Source organism: Dermacentor silvarum, chromosome 3 (genome assembly GCF_013339745.2).
Source record: "Dermacentor silvarum isolate Dsil-2018 chromosome 3, BIME_Dsil_1.4, whole genome shotgun sequence".
Classification (NCBI taxonomy): domain Eukaryota; kingdom Metazoa; phylum Arthropoda; class Arachnida; order Ixodida; family Ixodidae; genus Dermacentor; species Dermacentor silvarum.
Genome location: NC_051156.1, coordinates 231,206,873 through 231,231,786, shown reverse-complemented (window position 1 = coordinate 231,231,786; position 24,914 = coordinate 231,206,873). Strand labels below are relative to the sequence as shown.

The 24,914-nt window shown below is 51.1% G+C and overlaps 1 protein-coding gene across 1 annotated transcript in view; it reads left to right on the top strand.

Annotated features, from left to right (window-relative positions):
- The window catches only part of LOC119446856 (acidic phospholipase A2 PA4), a 179,463-nt gene that overhangs the window by 133,420 nt on the left and 21,129 nt on the right, over window positions 1-24,914 (top strand). The window contains exon 2 of the mRNA XM_037711433.2: window positions 20,956-21,172. Within this exon, the coding sequence (XP_037567361.1) occupies window positions 20,956-21,148 (193 nt within the window). The 3' untranslated portion in view covers window positions 21,149-21,172. The remainder of the gene's footprint in view (window positions 1-20,955; window positions 21,173-24,914) is intronic.

The following is a 24,914-nucleotide window of genomic DNA, read 5'->3' as shown; positions in this document are numbered from 1 at the left end:
AGATAGATAGATAGATAGATAGATAGATAGATAGATAGATAGATAGATAGATAGATAGATAGATAGATAGATAGATAGATAGATAGATAGATAGATAGATAGATAGATAGATAGATAGATAGATAGATAGATAGATAGATAGATAGATAGATAGATAGATAGATAGATAGATAGATAGATAGATAGATAGATAGATAGATAGATAGATAGATAGATAGATAGATAGATAGATAGATAGATACGCTCAAGGTCGCCGAAGTTCGCTAAGAAATGCTTCGCATTTAAAAGCGCACAACGTAGGCGCAGATCTTTACGCACTTGCAGCTCATGCACATCAAGCGTTTAAGAACGATATCAAGACTACAATACGGACAAACGCTACGGGAAATAGCGTGCAAATGAACGACTATTATACACGATGCACTGGTGATTGCGATTAAGCCCGATCGGAATCTGATTTCTCAACAATGATCGGCTTCCTTCTGCAGCCTGCGCAAGGCACGCAGCTGATCAGGATCGAGAAATTCGATCCGGATAAGGCTCGATCGCGACCAAAAGTGCCCGTGTCACACAGCTTTAACTCCCCAAACACAGAAAGGGCATAACTTATGCTGCACAAAGAGGAACGGTCCGTGGGTTGCCACTTGTCGCTCCTGATCTTTACCAGCCACAGGAGTCGCCTCTTCGGATCTTTCGGAAATCTGAACATCTTCCAGCCATTTCGCGAATGGTTTGTGCACTGTGGCACGCAACAACCGGGCATTTTGCCCTAGAAGACGCCGCACACGTGTCTCACTCAACCAGCCGCGACAATGCGTGGGGAGCGCAATGGCGGCCTCCGGTCGAAAGGCGGCATTCACCCCTTCACAGAATGACTCCACCCTCCACGGCGGCGGAGGGGGGCGCACGCATCGAGGAACCCTAATTGTGCTACTGTAATCGCGCCACCTACCGACGACTGAACAGAAGTTTCACGGACGAATTTTAAGGCACCACGGGCAGGCCTCCTCCCTTCTTCGGCCACGCAGGCGGCTCTCATGCTTGGATGGCACGTGCTTTTACCATGGTTGCTATGCACGTGCTAGCCCAACAAAAGCAGGAAACAACAGCGCGTCTCGCGGCCTTGCCTCTGGGAGTAGTTCCTCTAACTATTCAGGATGATTGACAGGCATTGTGGGGGAGCCCAGGGGCGGAATCTTACAACGGTTCCAAATGCGAACCGGTTGCCGCTTTCGTCACTAAACAGGCCACTCCCAAGCCGGAGGTGGAAGACGGGGAGGACGCGACCAATAAACGTGAAGGTGCCGCCTCTGAAGTGCACGTCATCATATGACGTGTTAATCGAGGAATGTTTCTTCTTGCTCAATAAATATGAACGATTATTTAAATACTGTCCTGAAAGTTTTCAATTATCGTCGCTTGGTGACATATTCTTTTATTGTACATTAGGCAATATAATATTACCATTTGTTGAACTGTTCGTCGCCAGGTGGTAATCCACGCGTTAAAGATAGTTACCACTCGAATCAAAGGAAATAGCCCCATCACCATCAGTTGTGCGGAAATCTTGAAAGTTGGTTCTTTATTCTATGATGTCGTCGCACAGGGACATTTTCCTCGTTCCGCACGTCTCGCACCGGCAAAGGGCGATGGCTGCTCGTCTCCTCCAGGTCATCGCACAGCCATCGGGTGCATGGTTCCCTTTGACAGACGATAATGACGCCGAAACTCATCTGTCAGCTCTGAAAACGCGTCTAGCACCTCCTGTCGTTGACAGGTCCGAGAGAGCAACCCGAGGCAAAGAATGAGGGGCGCCGCCATTTTTTCATGTGTATGAAGTCGTACCTTAGAGACGATCAAGGCGCGCGAGCGTGCATCACCCGCAAGTCTGCGAGGCGGCACGGCCTGCGCGCGCGGCCAAGGTCGCAAGCAAACTGCCAAGCCACAGCAACGGAACCCAAAGCGGACTACTTCTTCACCGGTTCTACTCATGGCCGATGACCGGTTCGCTTTGAAAATGATTGACAGATGCGTGGCCTGTTCAAAATTACTCCATCTCCCGCTAAAGGGAACTATGTGTGGATGCGAAGCAGCGGGGAGATGGTTAGCTTGAGCGGGAGATGGTGTAATTTTATTCAGAGGACGAATGAGAATGTATAAGAGAAGTGAGAGAACGTGGTGGTTGCCTATTTATTTATTTAGAGACCGTATGCGATTCCTAGTGTCGGTGCACGCGGCTCTTTGAAGACGACGGCCTTGTGGTCGGTGAAGTGTAGCGTCAATGGTTGCTGTTTCAGAGTTTTCATTCTGAAGTTTGCGAAGATCGGGTGTATGCACGTTCCCCTAATGGTGGTCGGTTGTTTGTGGTCGTAGGAAATGCATCGCAACGAGTACACGTCTAGCATGTGCTGAACCAGCCAATCGTTCATCGTTATGTCCACTTTGAAATCACCCACAAGTACGAAGGGCGCGTGGCTGTATGTCTTTGTGTACTGTACCATTGCCTTTTCGAGGTAACGCTTGGGATCCACCGCTCGACGTTGACGTTTCGATTCGGCTTCCCAAGCCCGGAGTTCAGGGTTCGCTTGCCGCCGTTCACGTTTCCTTTCGGCTTCGCGAGCCCGAAGTTCGGGATCGCCACGTCGCCGCTCCCGTTTCCCGGCAGCGGCCCGAGCGCTCATCGAGGCGCTGCACAGGAGAGAGAATCAGGCGCGCGTGCTCCGTCATTTTCATACCGCGGAACTACCGTGGCGCCCCCAGCGGGGTATGCAGCTGTCGCACCACCTGTCGTGGGCGCCGCTCCGTAGAGTAGAGGATTCCTAGAGGAGAGAAAGGGGGGAGCGTAGGAGAGGGGAGAGTGGGGGAGGGGACGCGCATGCGCTGTGGGGGTGTGGGGCGCCGCGTGACGGAAGGAGGGACGGACAAAGCCCCCGCCATAAGCTGCTTCGCATCTAAAATCTGCGGTACCGCCGCGCGGTCTTTGACGGCTGCTGACGCAACCACAATTCTGACCAATCACGTGAGGGCAAGGGAACCGGTTGGCTTTCGGAACCGTTATAAGATCCCGCCCCAGATCCGGTATTTTGTAGCGATGCCTTTCCGGTGCTAAAGCCTTTTCGCGCTTATCGCGCTTTGTCAGTGGTCAGAGCGATGGTCCGCTTGCGTTATCAACGGGATCAGCCGGCCGTGAGCGGTGGATGATAAGACATGTATAGCATAAGTCATAAGGCATCGCTACAAAATACCGGCCCAGGATTCCTTCATAAGGCATCGCTACAAAATACCGGTCCAGGATTCCTTCGGCGGAAAAGTCTGAAACGTTCGCTCCTGAGGTAAAATGTTTGCCCCGCCACATTCGGAGAAACTGTGAACTTCCCGGTTCAGCACTTTTGTGGCAGTCGTGTAGATGGCGCTAGGTGAAAATTTTGCATGTAAGTGCAAAAATAGTACAAATTTCTTACTTTCTTTGCAGTTAATTTGTCGCTGTGATTATAGCATATTACAATAACAAATGACCATCGCTGCTAATGTTTGAGATACGAGTCCTCAGATTATGGTACGGCTTGAAGATTGCGTCAATTTTATCGATGTTACCAGTAGAAAAAAAAACTGTAAAATTCACGCGTCCCGTACAGCGTTTATTTTTGCTTTATTGGAAAAGTATGCGTTGAGATTTTGAACTCAGGCTTCTAATTGTCTCATCCAAAACCGCAGCTTCGTAGCTTTAGTACCTTCGCGCAAAAATGGGCACAAGTAGGACCAGAATTCTAAATATTGCTGAATTTCGGTCGCATTATTAGGAAAACTAATAAAGGTACATGAATGAAATTTGGCGTCCTAAATGGAAATTCCTTGAACTCTGATTTATCCAAAATTTAGCTTCCTTGAGCGTGTAGTTGCCGGGCTCTTTACAACAGAAGTTGTGATTTTTGGCAATCTTCAAAAGCAAATTATCCCAAAAGTAAAAATTCAAGATTATCTTGCTGCGTCTAGGAAATAGATAAATATGTCGTAAAGCTACAGAGTAAGCCGCAATGCAGAAAATGCGCTAGTTTCTTCTAAATATGGTCACAACTGAGAGACAGTTCGCAAGAACCATGTATCTCATGCTTGTTCTTGAACATTTATTTCTAAATCACATTAATCAATTTCTTTATATATATATATATATATATATATATATATATATATATATATATAGTTGGAATTTGGAATCTACAATAATTAAGCTTTTTATGGTATTGTAAAGACGAAATGAACTTGGAAGAGACGACGAGGAGGAGAGAATAGAACAGCCGGCCCAGGAACGGGTGCTGTCTTTGTGTCTGTTCCTTTACAATGGCGCAGCCGACGAACGCCCAGTCTTAAGGCGCTCCAGCCTTCAGCACCGTGCTGCGGAGGCCTTGCGTCCTCCGGCGTCTCGCCCAGTGTTGCCAGGTCCGACGAGGCAGCGTAGCTAAAAGCTAGAGAAGTTGTAGCCCAAATGTAGCCAAACACAAAAAAGTGAAAAAAAAAAACTCGTAGCCAAACATAGCCATTTTTATTTGCACATTTATTTGTTTATACATTTTCACATTCGACTACGGCAATCCTTTTTTGCACAACCCGTCGTAACAAAATGTCCGTGCCGCTGTGATGGTCGGCCCTTGATGTCAACAACAGCGACGTCATCCTTGCACAAAACACTTTTTGGTTGGCTCCGGAAGCTCTTAAGTTCCAGCGAATCGCTGCAGAGGGCGAAATCAGTGCTTTTATTTTATGACAGATAGTACTAAGTTGTTATTTTTAGTTATTTACAGTAATATTAACTACGAACTCTGCTTTTTAGCTGTCGTGAACGCAAAATAATGTTTAGCATCATCGATCTCACGTCATCTCTGCCTACGCCGTAGAAGTTCAGCTGTCCAGCGATCTGCGACCTGCTCATGGCTTCTTTTTTATGAGCTAAAACAAGTCTGTTGTGCTATTATATCTCGTGTTATTTGTCTCATCGTCCTATCCTGTTTTCTAGTTTTTTTTTTCAATTAGCTTGACCCGGCTTAGCTGGTACATGCTCTATATACTGTCCATTTACATCAACCTGGCCGCCGTCTTAGGTCTCTAGCACGGCAAGGACTTGTGTCAAAATAAATTGACAGATGACAGATGCCACTCACTGTCTGAATAAGTGTAAGCGAACCTTTAAAAGATTACTGCGCAAAACGGCACACCAGTGTAAGAAGCGCGCAGTCGTTTTCGGCGACGAGCACGTCCCGAACGCAACTCGCTCGAAATGGTAAAAGCCACGACGGCGCACAAAGGGCAAAAGTAAACAACAAAATTATAGCAGTGGTTAGGCCGTGAAAACCGGTTACTGTCAAAAAAAACAAGCCATGTTGATGTGGTAATAAAGTTTTAGAATAGGGGCCCCCAAAGTTTTGTGCCCCAAACAGCTTTGCGGGTCTTAGCGTTGGGGCATGCAGGAGTGAACAGTTTTTAGAATATATGCGTTTTGCGTCTGCGGATAGCATGTTGCACTTGCAGCGTCACTACGGCGTCAAAGAAAAGCTGTTATAAATATTAAAATGGAATATACCATTTGATGATAAGAACAGTAATTTAGGTTTTCAGGTTCTTGCGCTTAATTTCAATTTAGAACTTATTCTATTAGCAGCAAACGACTTGTTGCGCTTATTTTAGCCAAGCCAATCCGTGATAGGCCTACGGGTCATGAAATCGACAATTGAATTCGGAATCAGTGGCGTCTAATGAATCAATCTGCATCACACATGTTAATTGACAAAAAGCGATAACCGCAATCACTTTGCCTAGCTTACGAACTTCACGCGTTACCACGAATCGAGCCCACTTTGGTGCTAGGTTAGAGCCGCCGCTTCGATGGGCGCCGTCATGCTTGTTGACGAAAGCTTTTGGGGCTCCCGCTAAATCGATGAAATAGCGTGCCGGGCGCAAAACCCAAACCCAGTTTGCGTCATGCGCATGCGCAGTGGCTTCGACGCTATTTCTTTGGGGCCCCAAAACGTTTGAGGCCCCTATTCTAAACTCTCTAATAATTGCGTGGGCTTTACGTGCAAAAACCACGATATGATTGGGAAGCATGACGCAGTGGGAAACTCGGGATTAATTTTGGTCACCTCGGGTTCTTTGACGTGCACATAAATCTAAGTACACGGGTGTTCCTGCATTTCGCCTTAATCGAAATGCGGCCGCCGTGGCCGGGAATCAAACCCGCGTCCTCGAGCCAGCAGCACGGCACCTCACAAGCTAAGCTAACACGGTGGGTGAAGTTCATGTGACGTGGTGCACTGATATCATCGTGGCAAACGTGTTTCGATATTAGCAGAATAAGTATCTGCATCCGTGACGTTACGGGCAAACCATCTAGAAGTAAAAGCACCAGAACCCAGCTTTGGCTCAGGGTCTTGCTCCCATTCTCTTTTATACGTTCTCGCATACTTGGCCCACTTCCCCATGTTTGGACTCTGAGGAGGATCCGATCTTACGTCCAACCTATCGAAATGAATCTCGAAAGTAAGCACGAACAAAAATTCATCTAGCAGGAGAAGGAAAATGGCAATAAAGCTTCGCGCGACAAACATATAGTAGGTCGAAAGCTGTGCCTGGCGCGATACTTCACCCAGAAGACATGGTCATGAACACACTGGAGCGTGTCATCCACCCGTGCTTCCCTTCTTCCATGTCGGCGCCACGATCGCCCGACGGCCGCGACTCTATGTTATTGCTTTCCCCGTACAGTGTACTGTGAAAAACCCACTACTCCCAGGTTCATCCCGATGCCCTGGGATCTGGTGCATAACGGTCAAGTGGGGTGTAAGTTTAAGTGCATCAAAAATCAAAGCGACCGGCTCAAACAACGGCGGAGAGGAGGAAAGGAAGGGGGGGGGGGTCATTTCGCGAAGGCACACACGCACAGCCACGCGGCCGGCTCAGACAGCTAAAACAGCCTTCGAGATTTGCTTCTACCCGATCAGAGCCACCTCTGGAGCGGGAATCGGGCGCCACTTATAGCCCAAACAAAGCCAAGTCGCAGATTTTCAGTAGCCCAAATATAGCCACATAGCCAACTCATCCAAGTCGACGCCAAAATTTTTTTTCCTGTAGCCCAATTTTGCTATAAATAGTCAAACCTGGCAACACTGATCTCGCCGTCCAGGGACTATCTGGATCTCCGAGCCCCCAAGACATGCCGTTCACGCTGCCTTGGGCATGGATCCTCGCCGTCATGGGTGCCTCCTGCGGCCATGGAATGCCGTCCACGCTTCCTGTGCTCTGGATCACTGCCCCATGACATCATCGCAATCGCAGCCAGCAAGGGATGCCGTCCACGCTTCCTCCATTATGAAGCCGGCCACCCTACCACCGTCGCAAGCACCCACCGGACCATCCGGGGACGGCGTCCAAGCCTCCTCTGTGGCTCTAGGGCAGGACTCTACCGGTGATCTCGTCCAAGCCATCGCCAAGCTGAACCATCAGCTCACGCTTTTGACGAACATCTTCGCATCCTTCGGGGGTTGCGCCGTTGCACGTCACACTGAGACAGCGCTTCGGCCCCACCGTCTTGCACCTGTCCTGCCTGGGAACGCCGTACACGCTTCCCTTGGCGAAAGTATCATCATGAGAACTACTTCGACTCCTCAGCTACCAAGGTACCCCGTTGATGCTTCCTTGGTGGCAGAACCGGCTGCCGCGACTACCACAACGACCGCACTGTCCGTGGACACCGGCCCTGGTTCCTCGGGCAGCTGGACAGGTAGCCTGGCGGAGATGATACGCTGCGACTTCCAGCAGCCGGCTTTCGTACAAATACCGCCGTTTCGCGGATTTCAAGACGACGTCATCCTTTGGCTCCGCAACATCAATGCCTTGGGTGATCATCATGCTTGGCCAGACCACACAAGATGGCTGGTTGCAGCAAAACGACTCTGCGGTGCCGCCAAGGCTTGGGACAACTTCGCAGGCATCAAGCAGCGGTCCTGGCCTGAATGGAGCGCAGCTCTGATAGCTGCTTTCGGCACACTTCCTTTTGCCTGCGCGGCCCCTACATCCCCGAACATCAGCTGCGGCTCGTCGTCGTCGAAGATCGCGGCCGAGAACCAACGGTTCAACAACAGCGGCAGCGAGTCGAGCCCTCAGCTGCCACCGCATCATTCACAGGCCTCCGATTCGAGCTCCATGCCGGCGTCCTCCAACATCCATAGCGAACCCGGCAGCAATGCCTCCAAAACAGTGGATGAAGTTGCATCAGCAGCAGCGTCGGCAACATAGGCATGCGGCGACGACGCGGTTGATGTGCAGTGCTGCTACCCTTGGGACACCGGCCCAGCCGCAGTGGCTCTGCGGCTGCTGAGGGCTGAAGAGCAGCGCAACAAAAGCCCCACTCCAGCACACGCCACCCCTGATGCAAGGAGGGCGTCGTCCGCCGACGCGATTGCCCGCCAGCGACACATCTACGAGACGACGTTAGACTTGCGTGTCGAGCAGCGAGTTCCGGACCAGGGCTTGGACCAAATGGCCCAGAGCCCTGTGCAACTCCTCCCTGGGCTGCAGCAGCAGCCACGTGCAGGCCCCCTCCACCCGGTGCCGTCATCGCCCTCGTCTTCGGGAGTGTCAGTTATACCAGGTCGCAAGGGAGGCATCACAAGACAGCCTTCACTGCAGGATGCCTGTTACCCGAAGCCACGACCACATCAGGGTAGCAGTTGCAGCACTTCGGCATCTTCTAGTGTTCTGCAGCAAACAGTGCCAAAACCTCGTGGTTCCAGCAGCAGTGCCTTTGGCAAGTGTCATGATGTGCGCTTAGTCGTCATCGACAGATGATCAAGGAGTTGCAAATTTACGGCGCCGCGTGAGCTGTGTGTGCAATGAAGACGACGACGACGACTTGCGATGTGGCTTTGGCGCGAGCGTGCTGAGCGGCGCAAGAAAAAAAAAAGGAATCTGAAGAAGAAGAAGAAGAAGTTCGGAAGAGACACGTCAGCGGGGTGGTTCGAGAATGGCTGCTGGGGTGCGGAGGTGTACGCGCGTAGGGCCAGAAGGACCCGAGCGTACAAGGCCTTCACCCAACCGCATCGATGTTTCCCCGATGGCCTGGTGTCTACCGGGCACGTCTTAAGCAGGGACCGTTCGAGGAAGGCTGCTGGGGTGCGGAGGTACGGGCTTGACGGGCTCCTGGACCCGGGCTCACAGAGGCCTCCACCCAGACGCAAAGCGCTTTCCCGGCGACCTGTGGCGTCTCTCTTGGTTTGCGAAGACGGGGCGGCGTTGCTACGACCAGACAGCTGCACGGCTCGGCCGTCCTCGAGCGTCTGTGAGTGTCGCTCCTATACCTTGTCAGCCAGACCATTTCGAGCAGGAACTTAACAGCGGTGAACTTTCTTTCACTACTTGAGTGAGCCGAACCCGGACTTTGTATAGCCTTCGCGTCCACCGCGTTCAGCTTGAGAACGTTGTGCTGAACCTCGCGCTGTTTGTTGCGTGCACAAGGTTGCACTTTAGGTTGGTTATCATAGTATCAGCCAACTCACGTTGAGATTCAGTGAATTAATATCTTGTCCCTGCTCTGTATTGTTTGATGTTTTTTTTATATATATAAAGTGTGGTTTTTGTGCTTGTTAATTTGCAGCTGGCTTTGTTTCTTTCTGCCCCGAGGCAACACCTCGGCCGGTTAAATAAGACACGAACCCAATTCGTTACAAATGGCGTCCGCGACAGGACAAAGCCAGCTGTAAATGAAAGATTGTAATTGCAAAGCAAATACTCGTACCTGCGTCAGTATGAATGCCGTTGAGTTGACCCAAATAGGACTCAGGTTGGGACTCACGGGAGAGGAACTCAAAAGATGGGTTCAGAAGGAGCTGATAGCAGTCGAGGAAGAGCTGATAGCAATCGAGGAAGAACGAATTGCTGTAGAATTGTTTACAAAAGAGGTGAAAGAGAAAGAGGAGGTGGTGGCGCAACTGCGGTTAAAGTTGCATGAAGTGTTGTTGCGCAAGAAGTTCGCGCAAGTTAATGCTAGGAGCGAAGCTGCTGCATTGTGTTTTGAGTCCAGGGACGCTCAAGGTGACAAAAATGATGTGAAAGGGTCGATAGCTATAACGGAGCTAGCCTGCTTGGAACAAAATGTTCCATTACTTACAGAAGTCACTGGTTCAGACCCAATGCTTCTAGATACCTTTTTATGGGATAGTAGTGAGAACGGAAAAAGTACAATGGGCTCTGTAACAACACTATCTACACCAGGCATTGATGACAACCACTCAGTTACTTCAACGAAAGTGGACGCTTCAGCAGCATCTGATGCAGATAAAGATCTCCAGACATCTAGTCTCGTCAATGCAGAAAAGAAGGTATTGTCGAGAAATGACTCCCTGAAATCCGACAATGTGGTTGCTAATTCGGCCGGTCCATGGCCAGAGCACAGTCTCTTTGAAGAAGACAAAATGATTGGGACTAACATTGTAGGGAACGACAATAGTGTGAGCAACACTAGACGTGGTCTTATGGCCAAGGGCAATCCTGCATCAGTGGCTGTTACTAGATCAATAGTGGATCTTCATTCCCTTGTTCGTAAAGCCCATGGTACTTCTCCTGTTGACTATTCCCATTATTTCAATGATATGACTCAGCTATATCGCAGTAATGTGATAACCGTTTTCTGCAATAGAGTACCTGATGCAAAGAGTGCAGCTGTTCCATACATTGAGCTGAGACAATCTCTTAAAGAGATTACTAGGCATCCCTTCCAGTCTCGCATGAGAGTATACGGACTACAGGTGCCATTTGATAATGGCTAGGCGGCTTACACAATTTTCAGTCGCGATATTTGTGTTTGGTGTGCCATATTATATGTGTGTTTTTCGCGCCCAAGTTTGGTTTAACATGGTGTTATGAAGTGTGCAGTGTAATTAGATGTGTGCAGTGGGTGTATCGTTACTTGAGATAGGACTCTAGGAACTATCATCAGCATTCCAGCGAGGGCTGACTGCTGACGTTATGGACTTGTGAACCCCTTAAACATGTCACGCACACATGTACAGCGTTTTTTCTGCCGAAAAATCTTCGAAAAGGGGGGCTTATGTCATGATGTGCGCTTAGTCGTCATCGACAGATGATCAAGGAGTTGCAAATTTACGGCGCCGCGTGAGCTGTGTGTGCAATGAAGACGACGACGACGACTTGCGATGTGGCTTTGGCGCGAGCGCGCTGAGCGGCGCAAGAAAAAAAAAAGGAATCTGAAGAAGAAGAAGAAGTTCGGAAGAGACACGTCAGCGGGGTGGTTCGAGAATGGCTGCTGGGGTGCGGAGGTGTACGCGCGTAGGGCCAGAAGGACCCGAGCGTACAAGGCCTTCACCCAACCGCATCGATGTTTCCCCGATGGCCTGGTGTCTACCGGGCACGTCTAAAGCAGGGACCGTTCGAGGAAGGCTGCTGGGGTGCGGAGGTACGGGCTTGACGGGCTTGACGGGCTCCTGGACCCGGGCTCACAGAGGCCTCCACTCAGACGCAAAGCGCTTTCCCGGCGACCTGTGGCGTCTCTCTTGGTTTGCGTAGACGAGGCGGCGTTGCTACGACCAGACAGCTGCATGGCTCGGCCGTCCTCGAGCGTCTGTGAGTGTCGCTCCTATACCTTGTCAGCCAGACCATTTCGAGCAGGAACTTAACAGCGGTGAACTTTCTTTCACGACTTGAGTGAGCAGAACCCGGACTTTGTATAGCCTTCGCGTCCACCGCGTTCAGCTTGAGAGCGTTGTGCTGAGCCTCGCGCTGTTTGTTGCGTGCACAAGGTTGCACTTTAGGTTGGTTATCATAGTATCAGCCAACTCACGTTGAGATTCAGTGAATTAATATCTTGTCCCTGCTCTGTATTGTTTGATGTTTTTTTTTATATAAAGTGTGGTTTTTGTGCTTGTTAATTTGCAGCTGGCTTTGTTTCTTTCTGCCCCGAGGCAACACCTCGGCCGGTTAAATAAGACACGAACCCAATTCGTTACAGCAAGTTCCAATTCCTGCTACCCTGCAGTGGGCAGGGTTTGGCGTTCAAGCAAGCGTCAGCGGCCGACAAGGCCATTTACCAGAACCACCCATTACCACGGTCCTCTATTTGCGAGAACACCCCTGCGGCCCCTATCGGTGTTGTCGCCGTTAAGCGCAACATCCACGCATGAGTGAAGGTGCGCCCTTCAGAGTCAGTACGGCGCCCAAGGCATGGTGGCCACCGCAACAAAGTGGAGCCGATGGCCCTGGCACCCGTGCTGCTCAATATGTTCCGGTCTACATTATCGGACAATGTGTGGTCATCTTTTATTGCGATAGCAATTATATGGAGACTCCAAAGCGGATTTATGCCGTCGGCGTCGTCGTCGCCGTCGCCGTCGCCGTGAGGTTCCGTATGACGTCAACGGCGATGAAATCGTCGCCGCGCTCCGGACGCTGTATGTACGAGTGAAAGGGCGCGAGGGACGCGTGCTTTCACGGGGAGCGAACGCACGTCGGAGAGCAAACGCGCGCTCTGCGCCGTGCTCCCTGAAGGGCTGCAGAATTAAGCGTCTCTTTCCTCCTTTACAATAACTATATATAGAGAGCAAACGCCACTTCTTCCGTCGCGCGAAAGGACGTGGGGGGACGGGAGGGAGGGAGGGAGGGAGGGAGGCGACGTTTAGCTGCGGCACCAAATGCGTATTTATATAAAAACGTTGCGAGGCGAGAACGTGGGTAAGATTTCCGACGCTGCTCGACGAGGGTCCCATTCTGATCTCGTCGAAAACCTCCGAGCCGCCCCCAGAGGCACTGGCAACAGTCACCAACGCCGCGCGCGTTCGGTGCGAACGCGGGCAAAACGCCGACGGCGTCGACAACAGTTCTGCGTGGTGCTGGTGCTGCTGCATGTCCAAGTTTATACGGCTGATAAAACTACTATCCTTACTCCGTATAGCTCTCTATTAATTTGCTATCGCAATTGATGCTTCGCCTTTCGGGTGAAACTGCGACAATTTTTTCCAACAACAGTCGGCAAGGCCTGCGACCAGCACGCAACAGCCAGTGCCGCCCACCAGAGAAGCTGATTGTGCGCTGGACGGCTCACCAACTACCACCTCACACCCTGGACAAGTTGCTTTGTTGCAAGCGCGGCGGAAACTTGCAGCGTGGCCGAGTGTAAAGACGAAGTGAACTTGGCCGCGGGCGCTCGCAAGGCGGGTGCTGGAAGAGACGACGAGGAGGAGAGAATAGAACAGCCGGCCCAGGAACGGGTACTGTCTCTGTGTCTGTTCCTTTACAGTATATACGACAACTTTATATCCTAAGTAGAAGAGCCGCCACGGTTGGCCCAAAAGTACTGAAAACGGGGGGCTCGTGCCGCCCGAGTGGGATCGCCACCTCAAAGCGATAGCGTTATCGGGCCCCGTTCGGATCGCATTTTTCTTTATGAGTAGGCTTCACTGCAACACAGAACGTGGGAAAGCCAGCTTACAAAGACCAAGCTTACACCGATCCCCATTAAAGTCATCTTCACTTTGAAACAGAAATGCATTGCTAGGAAGACGTTTTTCCAGGGGCAATACAAGTCATCTTATATTAAAATGTGAAGGCCCTAGGACCTTTTTTTATTATTTTATGAATTGTTTGCTATTGCCCCAATGCGCGCGCGTGTCCAAAACGCATTAGGCAGGCTAAGTCCCAATTTGACCAGCCGAGGATGCGAGCGCCATCTGGATATGATTTTTGCAAGTAACCTACCCGAGCGCGCCGCTGTTGGTATGGTAGAAATGCTGGAAAAGGGGTTTGGGTTCGAGTTTCCTCGTAACAGAATTACGTTTTCTCGTACATTCAAATTAAAATCCGACGCCACCATGTCTGTAGGTTGTAGTTAAGACGTACTTTACCATTTTTCTGACGGATTTTACTGTGAGAAAGTCAATTTTTGTTCACTAACACCTTGCGCCACGCGGAGGGCCTGCGCAGTCGGGGTGTTCGGGATGGTTTTCTCCGCCACGGACGCCGATACCGACGCCAGATTTTCTGCGACACAGGGCTCTTAAATCCCGGCCCACATGGAACAATTTCCTTGCGTAAAACTGGCGAACGGCCGCGCGCGGCGGCCGGCGGCTGTTCGCCGTCGATCAAGGCGGGCTAGATATGTTCGCAGGCGGTCAACCGCTCGCCGGAAACGGCGAATGAAGGCTGTCAGCGCGGACCAATCAGGGCGTGGGCGCCTCCGACTTCCTGCCGCGGCATTTTACTTGGCTAGCCAGTCAAAGATAGAGTGAACATGGCGACAAACGCAGCGCGCGTCGCGTACAATGATCGACTGATCACAGCTGTCCAGGCGCGACCAATATGGTTCAGTTGCAGATACAAAACTATTTTTTCACTGCATTTTACTGGGAATGGAATCGCACTATGTTTAGCAACACAGAAATCGTGGTGGCGGCGGCCGCCTGTTTTTCGCTACATGTGGATGCAGCACGGTGGCGGCACGCTGGCGTTCCGCCGCGCTGGTGCGGGCCGCACGAAGTTCGCCGTGAAAGTTCGCTCCATGTGGGCCGGGCTTGACGCTCTCGCGTTAAAACACGAATGCGATCAAACAGGGATGCAAACACGAATTCGTGAGGTTCGTACTGCGCGCGGCCGGTCAGCGCCAGCTCCCTGTATCCTACTCACACAGCCCGCCACGCGGCAGCTGCAAGCGGCGGCGAACGGCGGCCTGAGTAGAGCGTTCTCCCAGGCACGCGCTGTACACGTCGATATATTATTTCATAGTGTTCAGGGGCTAATTATGACAAATGTTTGTTTCGTTTGGAATAATGGCGCATGTTTACCAAAATGAAGCAAAGCGAGTGCATAAGAAATCTAATGAGCACCCATGTTGTGCAAGCTAAACCGCATTACCACACTGAATATGATGAATACAGACTACTTACTAACCCAACCACGAAATCTACACCTACCGCTTGTTTTGCAAAAATTTTGTAACACGCCTGCATCTCTACAGCCGTACATAAACAAGGACGCCCTAAAAATTTAAAACAAAGCCTCCTCCATTCCAGATTTCGTCCAGCACATCTGATCCAAACTTTGTAACTATTTGTTAGCCTTGTGTGATTAGGACCCCAGAATAAAACTGCTGAGCTTAAAATGGATAAAATGGCTCCTGCGTCATCATATATGGGACACACCTCCCCCTTTTTACAAACACGCAACCTTGTCTGCACTGGCCAGAAGTCAATTTAATCAAAATTATTTGCATACTGCGAATGTCGCTGGATAATAAAGAGCCTAGGCGGCCAAAGTCAAACTGTGCGGCCCTTCTACTACAGCACCTCATCAAGCTCCCCCACCCTCACCACACAAAGCAAATGTTAATTGGTGTGTGGGTGGTGGTGACAACTTATTTATTGGCCCTAAAATTGCTGCGGAGAGACTCCGGGTGGTCGGAGGTTCTTGGCTTGCAGTGGGGGGCCCTCAGGCCAGGGCTCCGCTTGCGGCTGCCGCTCTGCGAGCCCGGTCAATCAGACTCAGCGGATCGTCCAGGCTCTCGCTGGCCAGCAGCTCTTCCCATCGCTCCGCTGTACGGTGTTGCGTGGGGGGTACGGCAGTGATGGCCTGACATGCCCACGTGATATAAGGTGGCTTTAGCTCGTGGGGATTGAGGGAGGCGCTGGCGCCATTGCGCGGGCTTCACCTGTTCTGCCGTCCCTCGCCAATCCCGTCCACTCCTAACCGGTTCCCGCGGTGGCCCTCCGCACGCGGTCGTTTGCGGTGAGGGCGGGACGCTGACGTCACCACGCAGCCGCGTCGGCTGCTAGCGACGGAGCGTGGCTCTCTGATCTCCGGGACCGGCGCAAGGTACGTACATGTTTTCCTCTCGTCCGCCGACACCTTTGTGAGTAGGACTGGAGCTCGCGCACGGTGCCTTTGCCCGTGCGGGGAGCGCGTACTTTGTGCTGATCCTTTCCCGACACTAAGCCGACGGGCGGTGCCTAGTGCTCCCGCGAGGTCGTACCACGCCGAGCCGCACTTGCCGAAAGCCTAAGCCGAAGGATATTGCCCGAGTTCTCGCGAGTTGACCCATTGGTTATCGCCAGAGCAAGTAGCATAGCCGCCGGGACTTTTCCTAGCGGCGTGTCCCAGCTTGAGCCTGTGCTCTCGCAGCGACGTGCTTTAGGCGCCTGATATTGTATTTTCGCCCTTGGTGCGGGAGCCCTTTGGCTCGCCGCCGCGTGGGCGTTTGTGCATTGCTAGTGCCGACGGATTCAATAAACAGTTTCCGTCAACTCAGGGCTTTACTGTGTTTTCGCGTGCGTCGCTAGGTAGCCCCTTGCGGCTTCTGAGCTCGTGCGCGAGCGGTGCTGGAGGCGACGGCTGACGCGGCCCTGTGGCTCGCTAAGCTCGAACCCGCGGTGGTTGGTCTCCTGTGAGACAACAAGAACCCACACTGAACACCATGGGCAGCTAGGAGGGTATGCCATAGGATGTATTTTACTGAGAATGTGCAAATTGGAATACGTGCCGGTCTGGATTTGTCTACAACTGACCTCTTTATTTAGTGTTCGGTGTGGTGGGGAATATGTTCTCCTAAGTCTTCTACAGTGGTTTCGAATCGCCGAGTAGTCGCACGGGACGGGAACGGGTTCCTCAGGGGTGGAGTTGGAGGGTGCTCGGCTGGTGTACCCTCGAACTACCCTATCCGCGGCCTGGTTTCCCTGCAGCCCCATGTGACCCGGGGTCCATATTATCCGATGCTGAATTAGGTGGGTGTGTGTACTGAGATGCTCGTCAGTGTCTGTCGCGCTCAGGATGATACTGAGGGCAGGCTGGCTGATGCGCTCTTGTAGGTAGTTGTGGCAAGCCGCTTGGGAGTCCGTCAGAACTGTGAGCGATCGTCTCTGCCTGTAGCCATGGGCAAGAGCGAGCGCAATGGCTGTTTGTTCGGCTTCAGTGATGTTGTGGCATCGTATGGAGCCGCTGGTCAGTTCTTGGAGTGTGTTGTTGAGAACTGTGGTTTCTGCCTTGGTGTTCGTGCGCTCGCAGTTGGCGGCGTCAACATATTATGTGGTGTTCTTGTGCCCGTACTCTCGTTCGAAGGCTTCCACTCTGGCTTCCCGCCGTCCCTGATGTATCGGGGGTCCATATTGCAGGCGATGGGGGCAACCTTATAGGTGGTGGGAAGGTGGGCTGGAATGGGCTTGCGGCGAGCGGCTTCATGGAGCTGGCCGGTATAGCCGAGGCGTCGGAGTAGTGCTCAGCCTGTTAGTGTTTGTGTAAGTGGCTGCAGCTGCGTGGCGAGTTGCGCTTGGCAAAGTTTTGCATAGGCGTTGTGAAGACCCATTGCGAGGAGCTTGCTTGTGGGAGTGCCCTGGGGTGGCTTAAGTGCCGCCTTATAGGCCTTCCGGAGCATGACTTCCACTTGGTCCTGTTCGCCTTTGGTAAGTCATTGATAGGGCAAACTGTATGTCATCCTACTAACCACGAGGCTGCGTATGAGTTTCAGGGTTTCCTCCTCGCGCATACCCTGGCGACGAGTGGCGATCAGGGATATCGTTCGGGCGACCTGCAGCGTGGTAGTGCGGAGGAGGGTGAGGGTGTGATTTACGTGGCGCTTTGACTGGATCCACATTCCCAATATACGAATGGTGGTTTTCTCTGGGATTTGTTGGCCGGCGACAACGACGCGGGGCTATAGCCTGGGTCCTTCTGCGCCGACTGGCTTTGTTGCTGCACAGGCCAGACCACGTGTCTGTACGTATTGTTCGACGCAGGTGGCTTCTTTCTGCAGTTGCTCTACATATTGTAAAGGAGGAAAGAGACGCCTACTTCTGCAGCCCTTAAGGGAGCACGGCGCAGAACGCGCGTTTGTTCGCCGTGCGTTCAGTCCCCGTGAAAGCGCGCGTCCCTTGCGCCCTTTCACTCGCACATACAGCGTTCGGCGGCGCGCGGCGACGATTTCATCTCTATTGACGTCATACGGAACCTCACGGCGACGGCGACGGCGACGGCAGAAATCTGCTTTGGAGTGTCCATATAATTGCTATCGCAATAAAAAAGGTTTAGTCGCAAGTCAGCGCTTGTCTTTCTCATGCCTTTCTGTCCGTTGTCTGCTGTCGCACTGTGCACATCATGGATTACCGACTAGCCCAGTCTCCCACCTTCCTTCATTTTCTCTGGAACTCACACCGAAACTGTAACAGCCACCTGTTATTCAAATTGGTCAAGTCAGCTTTAAAGTACTTATTCTGCAAAGTACCCCTAAGAGGCAGTATAGTGTGTCTTTTCTGATATTACATCGAGGCTGCAAATGGTAATTTTGTAATCGTATCGGTGCGAGCGAAGGACGGCGTTGAGCCGGCATGCTCAGTATCAAAACTTGGAGGACGCTTAAGCTTCGCCTTTAAGAGTGGAACGAAATAGCATTCGAGATCCCGGACTGCTTCTCACGCTTCCCGGCAACTGCACCTGATGTAACCGTAATGTTTACCGGAAAACGCTGGCGGCGAACACTATGCACGAAGGCGAGCTTTCTGGTAGAAACGCGGCCTCTTTCGTGGGCTGATTCCGGAGGTAGTGCACAGCCAAAGAAATTACATCATTTTCAGGTTTATGTTATTGTTTCGCACGTTTAATATTTCAGTCTGAGAAGGTGGATGAGGAAAAAGAAGAAAGGAAAGGCAGGGAGGTCAACCAGACGCACGTCCGGTTTGCTACCCTACACGGGGGAAGGGGTTTAAAGGGATGAAAAGAAAGAAGAGAGAGGGAAGAAAGTACTCGCAGTATGAACAAGTGCGGTTGTCCAACACTTCACACTTCAGTCTGAGAAGATTTAACATAAAAGCATGCGCTGTCGGTGTTTTTCTCCATGACATTTGTTTATATGCTGTTATTCTCAAACTTCCGAGCAACAGCTGGTCCAGCGGGCTCGCAGGGTCGTGCAAGGTAATGGATCCGTGGACTGAGGGCCCCACCCAACGAGGAAGAATTACTTTGCCTTTGTGAATAAAAGTTTATTCTCTCTCTCTCCGAGGAATGACTTTGTCAAGAATATAAGAAGGTATGAGCAACTTTAGTTATAGAATGGTGTGGTAATATAACCCGCTCATACCGCATGTCATGTAGCAAGGCATGGCATATACATGTACTGATACAATCTCGACCGGGTGAGGTGGGTCGTCACCGCAAGAATCAGGAGACGGCGACGAAGGCGGGCATCGTGAGGATGAAAAATATAAAAGACTGTATTCATTTCATTGTTACATGGTTGTGGCTCTATCCGAGTCTCGAGCGGTTCTGCCTAACACAGGGGCCAAGACTGCCTTAAATAACCCCTCGTGGTCTTGTAGTAGCCGATGTTTCCCTTGTGGAAGTGAAGTTGTGGAATCAGTGCCGTTGTCAAGTTGTCAAGTCGACGACCTCTTCCCCTTCTTGCCTTCTCCTTTGGGTGCTCGCCTTCGCGTCTGCTCAGAGCGTATAAGGGGTGACGCTTTCTCGGGGATGAAGGCGATTATCTCGACAGGGGAAAGTGCGCGGCGATGTTTCCCACTCTTGAGGGATCCGAGTTTCCAGGAAGATGATAACCGCCTCTTGTCATTGGAAAGCGCGCGGCGATGTATTCCACACAGTTGAGCTGTCGAATTCCTTGCCGATCATAACAGTACCAAAATATAATTTTCTCTAATGAACAAGGCCGCCGACGCCGACACCGGAGTTTCGGCGACATGGGGCCCTTAACGCTGTCACGGTAAAACAACCAGTAACGTAACTTGCGTCGGAGTCTCGAATATTAGCTTGTGTTGCGGCGCCATTGTTTCAGAAGGCCTCGCCGTTCCTCACGTCGCGTTTAACCGGCTCCCCTTTAGCGGTGAACTAAGAGGAGCCTAAATCGGGGAAAATTTTAACGCGATAGCGTTTAGGGCCCCGTGTCGCAGAAAATCCGTCGTCGGCAACCGGCGTGTGATGGCGGGTGGCGGAGAAAATCATCCAACCACATAGACCGCGCAGGCCCTCCACGTGGTGCAAGGTTTTGGTGAAAAAAAATTGAATTTCTCACAGTGAAATCCGTCAGAACGATGCTAAAGTAAGACTTTACCATTCGGCGTTGGATTCGCCGCCGGATTGTTTACCAATCGGCGTCGGTGGTAATTTGAACGTACGAGAAAACTTAATTCTGCTACGAGGAAACTCAAACATTTCTACTAGACCTGCGCGCGACGGGGCAATAGCAAACAATTAATAAAATTATAAAAGGGGGGGGGGGGGGGGCTAGGGCCTTCACATTTTAATATAAGACCACTTATATTGCCCCGGAATAACGTCTTTCCAGCAATGCATTTCAGTTTAAAAGTGAAGCCGACTCTAGGGGATCGGTGTAAGCTTGGTCTTTTTCAGCTGGCTTTCCCACGTTGTTGCAGTGAATGAAGCCTACTTGCCGTATGCGAACGATGCGATGCGAACGGGTCCCGATAACGCTATCGCGTTCTGCTCTTAAAGGCGAAGCTTAAGCGTCCTCCAAGTTCTTGTGGGTAGTTTTGGCCTCATAACAAGCACCTCAGCAATTGTGTTACGCACCACCAGCGTCTCATCGACGTTGTCTTCACCATCCACAGGTCTGCCGGTGATCCCGCCTGCTACTAATCTAGGGGTTTCAGCCTATCATCGCGGGCCCTGCAATGATGGCGTCGAGACTACTGCCCAAATGAGCACGGTTTTTCGTTCCCAAGGGCGCGAGAACTCCCTTATAGAACTTCGCTGTTTTCGATGTACGAGTTGCTTTGATTGGCATACATTTACCTAGGTCATTTTTACTGTGGAACGCATTTATCAATGATAAGAAAATGAATTTCCTATGCGCATATGTCACTGAAGTACGCAATTTAGTACTTGCGCCGATTTTTCGTAATCAATAAATTTTGCAGCTGACCTGTGTCCCTCTCTCCTCCTTGGCAGATTCCGGAGCTGTTTGAAGATGACCAACAACGGGGCTTCGCATATGGTGGGCAAGCTGTACTTCAACGTGGTGCAGACCAAGTGTTTCACCTTCAAGTACCGCGAAGTCTGCGAACTGCGTTCCTGGTGGGGGAAGTGCCTCCAGCGAGAAAAGCAGAAGGTCGCCGTGCTTCGGACCGGCATGTCCTACTAACAGGCACAGTTTTCACATAATACGGTAAAAGAACATATTATCACTCTGACAGTCACAGTTACGTTAAGAATTTAACTATTAGACGCACGCCACAACAGTCCTCCGTGGAGATGTCTTCTTTCTAGGATAGCCATCCTCGCCCGGAAGGTGAGCCTGGCAGCTAGGTGAACCATTCAGTCATTCTCTAAAAAAATGATGTCAGAAAGGATGCGACACTCCAGTCTCGTTTTATTCTGGTGAATTAACAACGTACAGCATGCAACACTCCCTGCACCTCTAAAACGTACTTTATCGTTTGCGCTTCATACATTTTGGAATTATTTAGTTCATGGCATAGAACAAAAGCAGACCACTTTGAGCTCTTCCTTTTCTCGGTCTACGCTCATTCCCATTCAGGTCTAACTGTGTTAACGTGCCGTAGACATAAAAGTTAGTCAGTCAATTGGTTCTAGTTTTGTTTTAAAAACGGGGAAGCTAACTTGAGAAAGAAAAGACCATGGACATCGCCTTTACCATTCTCTCCTTCCCTCTTTTGGTAGTGAGCTTAATCAGAACATCGCTTCCCATAGCCAATTTGGAGGAAACGAAAACGGAGACACATCGTAGTCGCAAACGAACTGATGTTCTTCCACGTGCATTTATATCTGCAAATTTGTTCAACCATCAGCTCAGCTCTCTCTCTTGTTATCAAGGAACATGTCCATTCATTTATTCTGTCAATTTAGGCTTCTGCGTAATCCATGGCGAGCAGTAGATGTATAGCATGATGTGGACGAAACGAAAAGAAGCAAGACAACACACTTGGTGCTAAATGCGTGCAATCACTACATTTGTCGTGGTGCGCAACGCGCTAAACTTCTACTGCTCTAAATTTGTACCAATGCAGTGCGGTATGTGGATATATTCTTATGATGCGGAAGTAGGAAATGAAGATGTATTTACAATATATACAAGAACGGCAACGACACATAAACAAGATGGCTGTCGAGACCGATTCTTCACCTCCACACGTCAAATTGTCATCTTCTGACTGGCGCCACTCTCGGTTGCACCGTAACATCCCCCCCCCCCTCCCTCCCCCACCGCCTGTGAAGGCGCCGTCTCGGCGCTAACTAGAAGGGACGTGAACTCGCGGCAAAGTAAGGCTTCAGCCGAGACACATGCACAACGTCAGTGGGGACAGGCGAGTGCAGCGGGTGATCTCGTAGTTGAGATCGCCAAGCTGTCGCCATATCGTGTAGGGCGCTGTGTAGCGCGGCATCAGCTTTTCAGACAAGTCGATGCGGCGACATGGTGTCAATAGGAGGAAAACGGAGCCATGAGGAAATCGAACGTCCCGGCGACGGTTGTCGGACCGGATCTTCTGCGCGGCTTGTGACTCAGTGAGCCGGGAGCTGGAAATCTGGCGCGCCGTGTGAGCCCGGGCGAAGACGTCTTGATCATATTCAGTGGGAGTGTGCGTCGAGGAAGGAAGCAATGTGTCAAAGGTCAGAGTAGGGTGGTGGCCGAATACAAGATAAAATGGTGAAAAGCCAGGTGTCTCGTGACGGGACGAATTATAGGCGTTGCTCATGAAGGGTAACGTGCTATCCCAATCACTATGGTCGTCAGAAACGCATATAGACAGTATTGCTGTCAACGTGCGATTGAGCTGCTCCGTGGGTCCGTTTGTCTGCTTGTGGTAGGCGGTGGAAAGCTTGTGCTTGGCAGAACCGGAGCGAAGTAGGTATTCAACAACTCAGGACAAGAAGGTGCGGCCGCGATCAGCGAGGAGCTGCCGGGGTGCGCTGTGATGGAAGATGACATCATGTAAAAGGAAATCCGCCACTTAAGTTGCATAGCTTGTGTGCAAAGCTCGCGTGGTCGCGTAGTCATTCGCGACAACGACCTACTTATTGCCAGATGTCGACGTCGGAAAAGGGCCGAGAAGATCGAGACCGACGCGAAAGAATGGTTCTGAGGCCACATCGATGGGGCGAAAACGTCCGGCAGGAAGCACTGCAGGGTTTTTGCGGCGCTGACAGAGCGCAGAGGCTGCAACATAGCGGCGCACAGAGCGGTACATGCCTGGCCAGTAGAATCGGCGCCGTACGCGGTTGTGATTACGAGAAACGCCGAGGTTACCTGCAGTAGGTGCGTCATGCAACTTCTCAAGCACAGATGTCCGGAGATGGCGCGGGACAACGAGTAAAAATTCTGGTCCTTCAAGGCGTAAGCTGCGATGGTAAAGAACGTCGTCGCGGCGTACGAACATGTGTAGCGTGGACTCCTAGTGTCCAAAATGGAGGCGATCGATGAGCACACGTAAGCAGTCATCACGACGTTGTTCAGTGCGGATGTCACGCAGATTAGAGATGGCTAGGACGCAAGCATCGCTGTCATGAGCATCATTTTCAGGACGGTCGACAGGATGACGTTAGAGGCAGTCGGCGTCCTTGTGCAAGCGGCCTGATAATTGTATAAAACAGCAAATGAATATTCTTGGAGCAGTAGCACCCATCTTCCTAATCGTACAGTGGGGTCTAGAAATGGCGAGATCCAGCACAAGGCGTGGTGTGCGGTGTTCGGTTACCACGGAAAATGTGCGGCTGTACACGTAGGGGCGGAATTTGGCTACTGCCCAATCTAACGCCAGGCACTCTCGTTCAGTAATTGAAAAATTCCTCTCGGCGGGTGGCAGGAAACGGCGGGCGTATGCAATCACGCGCTCTGCGTTACGCTGCCATTGAACGAGTACAGCCCCAATTCCATGGCCACTGGCATCCGTGCGAAGTTCAGTGGGAGCAGCTGGATCATAATGAGCATGCAATAGGGGAGCCGTTAGCAAGCGTATGAGGGCGGAAAACGCTTGGTCTGAGCAACGCCCCACTTGAGAGCAACGTCCTTCTTAAGTAAGTCGGTAAGTGGGCGAGGGGTGTCGGCGAAATTCTTGATGAAGCGACGGAAGTATGAGCATAGTCCGACAAAGCTTCTTACTTCTGCGGTGGAAGATGGAACATGAAAGTTCTGGACAGCACGAATCTTGTCAGGGTCGGGTTAAAACGCCAGCAGCACTGACGAGATGGCCAAGAACGGTAATTCGACGACGTCCAAAGTGGCACTTGGATGAGTTCAATTGCAGGCCATCGCGTCGAAAAACAGCAAGAAAGGGCGACAGACGTGTTAGATGATTCGCGAAAGTTGGTGAAAAGACTATCACATCGTCTAGGTAACACAGACCTGTAGACCATTTATAGCCGCGAAGGAGTCCATCATTATTTCGGAAGTTGCCGGGGCATTACAAAACCAAACGGCATAACCTTGAATTGGTAGTAGCCGGCAGGTGTTATGAAGGCAGTTTTCTCGCGGTCCATGTCATCTACCGAGATTTTCCAATATTCTGATCGAAGATCTATGCATGAAATGTACTCGTCTCCGTGGAAGCAGTTCAAAGCGTCATCAATACGCGGCAAGGGGCAGACATCCTTGTGCGTGATTTTCTTGAGGTGCCGGTAATCGACACAAAACCGCCAACTGCAGTCATTCTTGACAAGGACAACATGGGACGCCCACGGACTGCAAGATGGCTCGTTAACGCTTTTAGTTAACATCTTATCAACTTCTCGTTGTATCACTTGTTGTTCAGCATGTGAAATACGGTACGGCCGGCGGCGTATTGGATTGGCGTCTCCGGTGTTAATACTTCAGAAGGACCGCCTGTTGGACTAGTTGGTCTAACATAGTTACTTTCAGATATAGCACAAGTAAGTACACATACACACGAAAA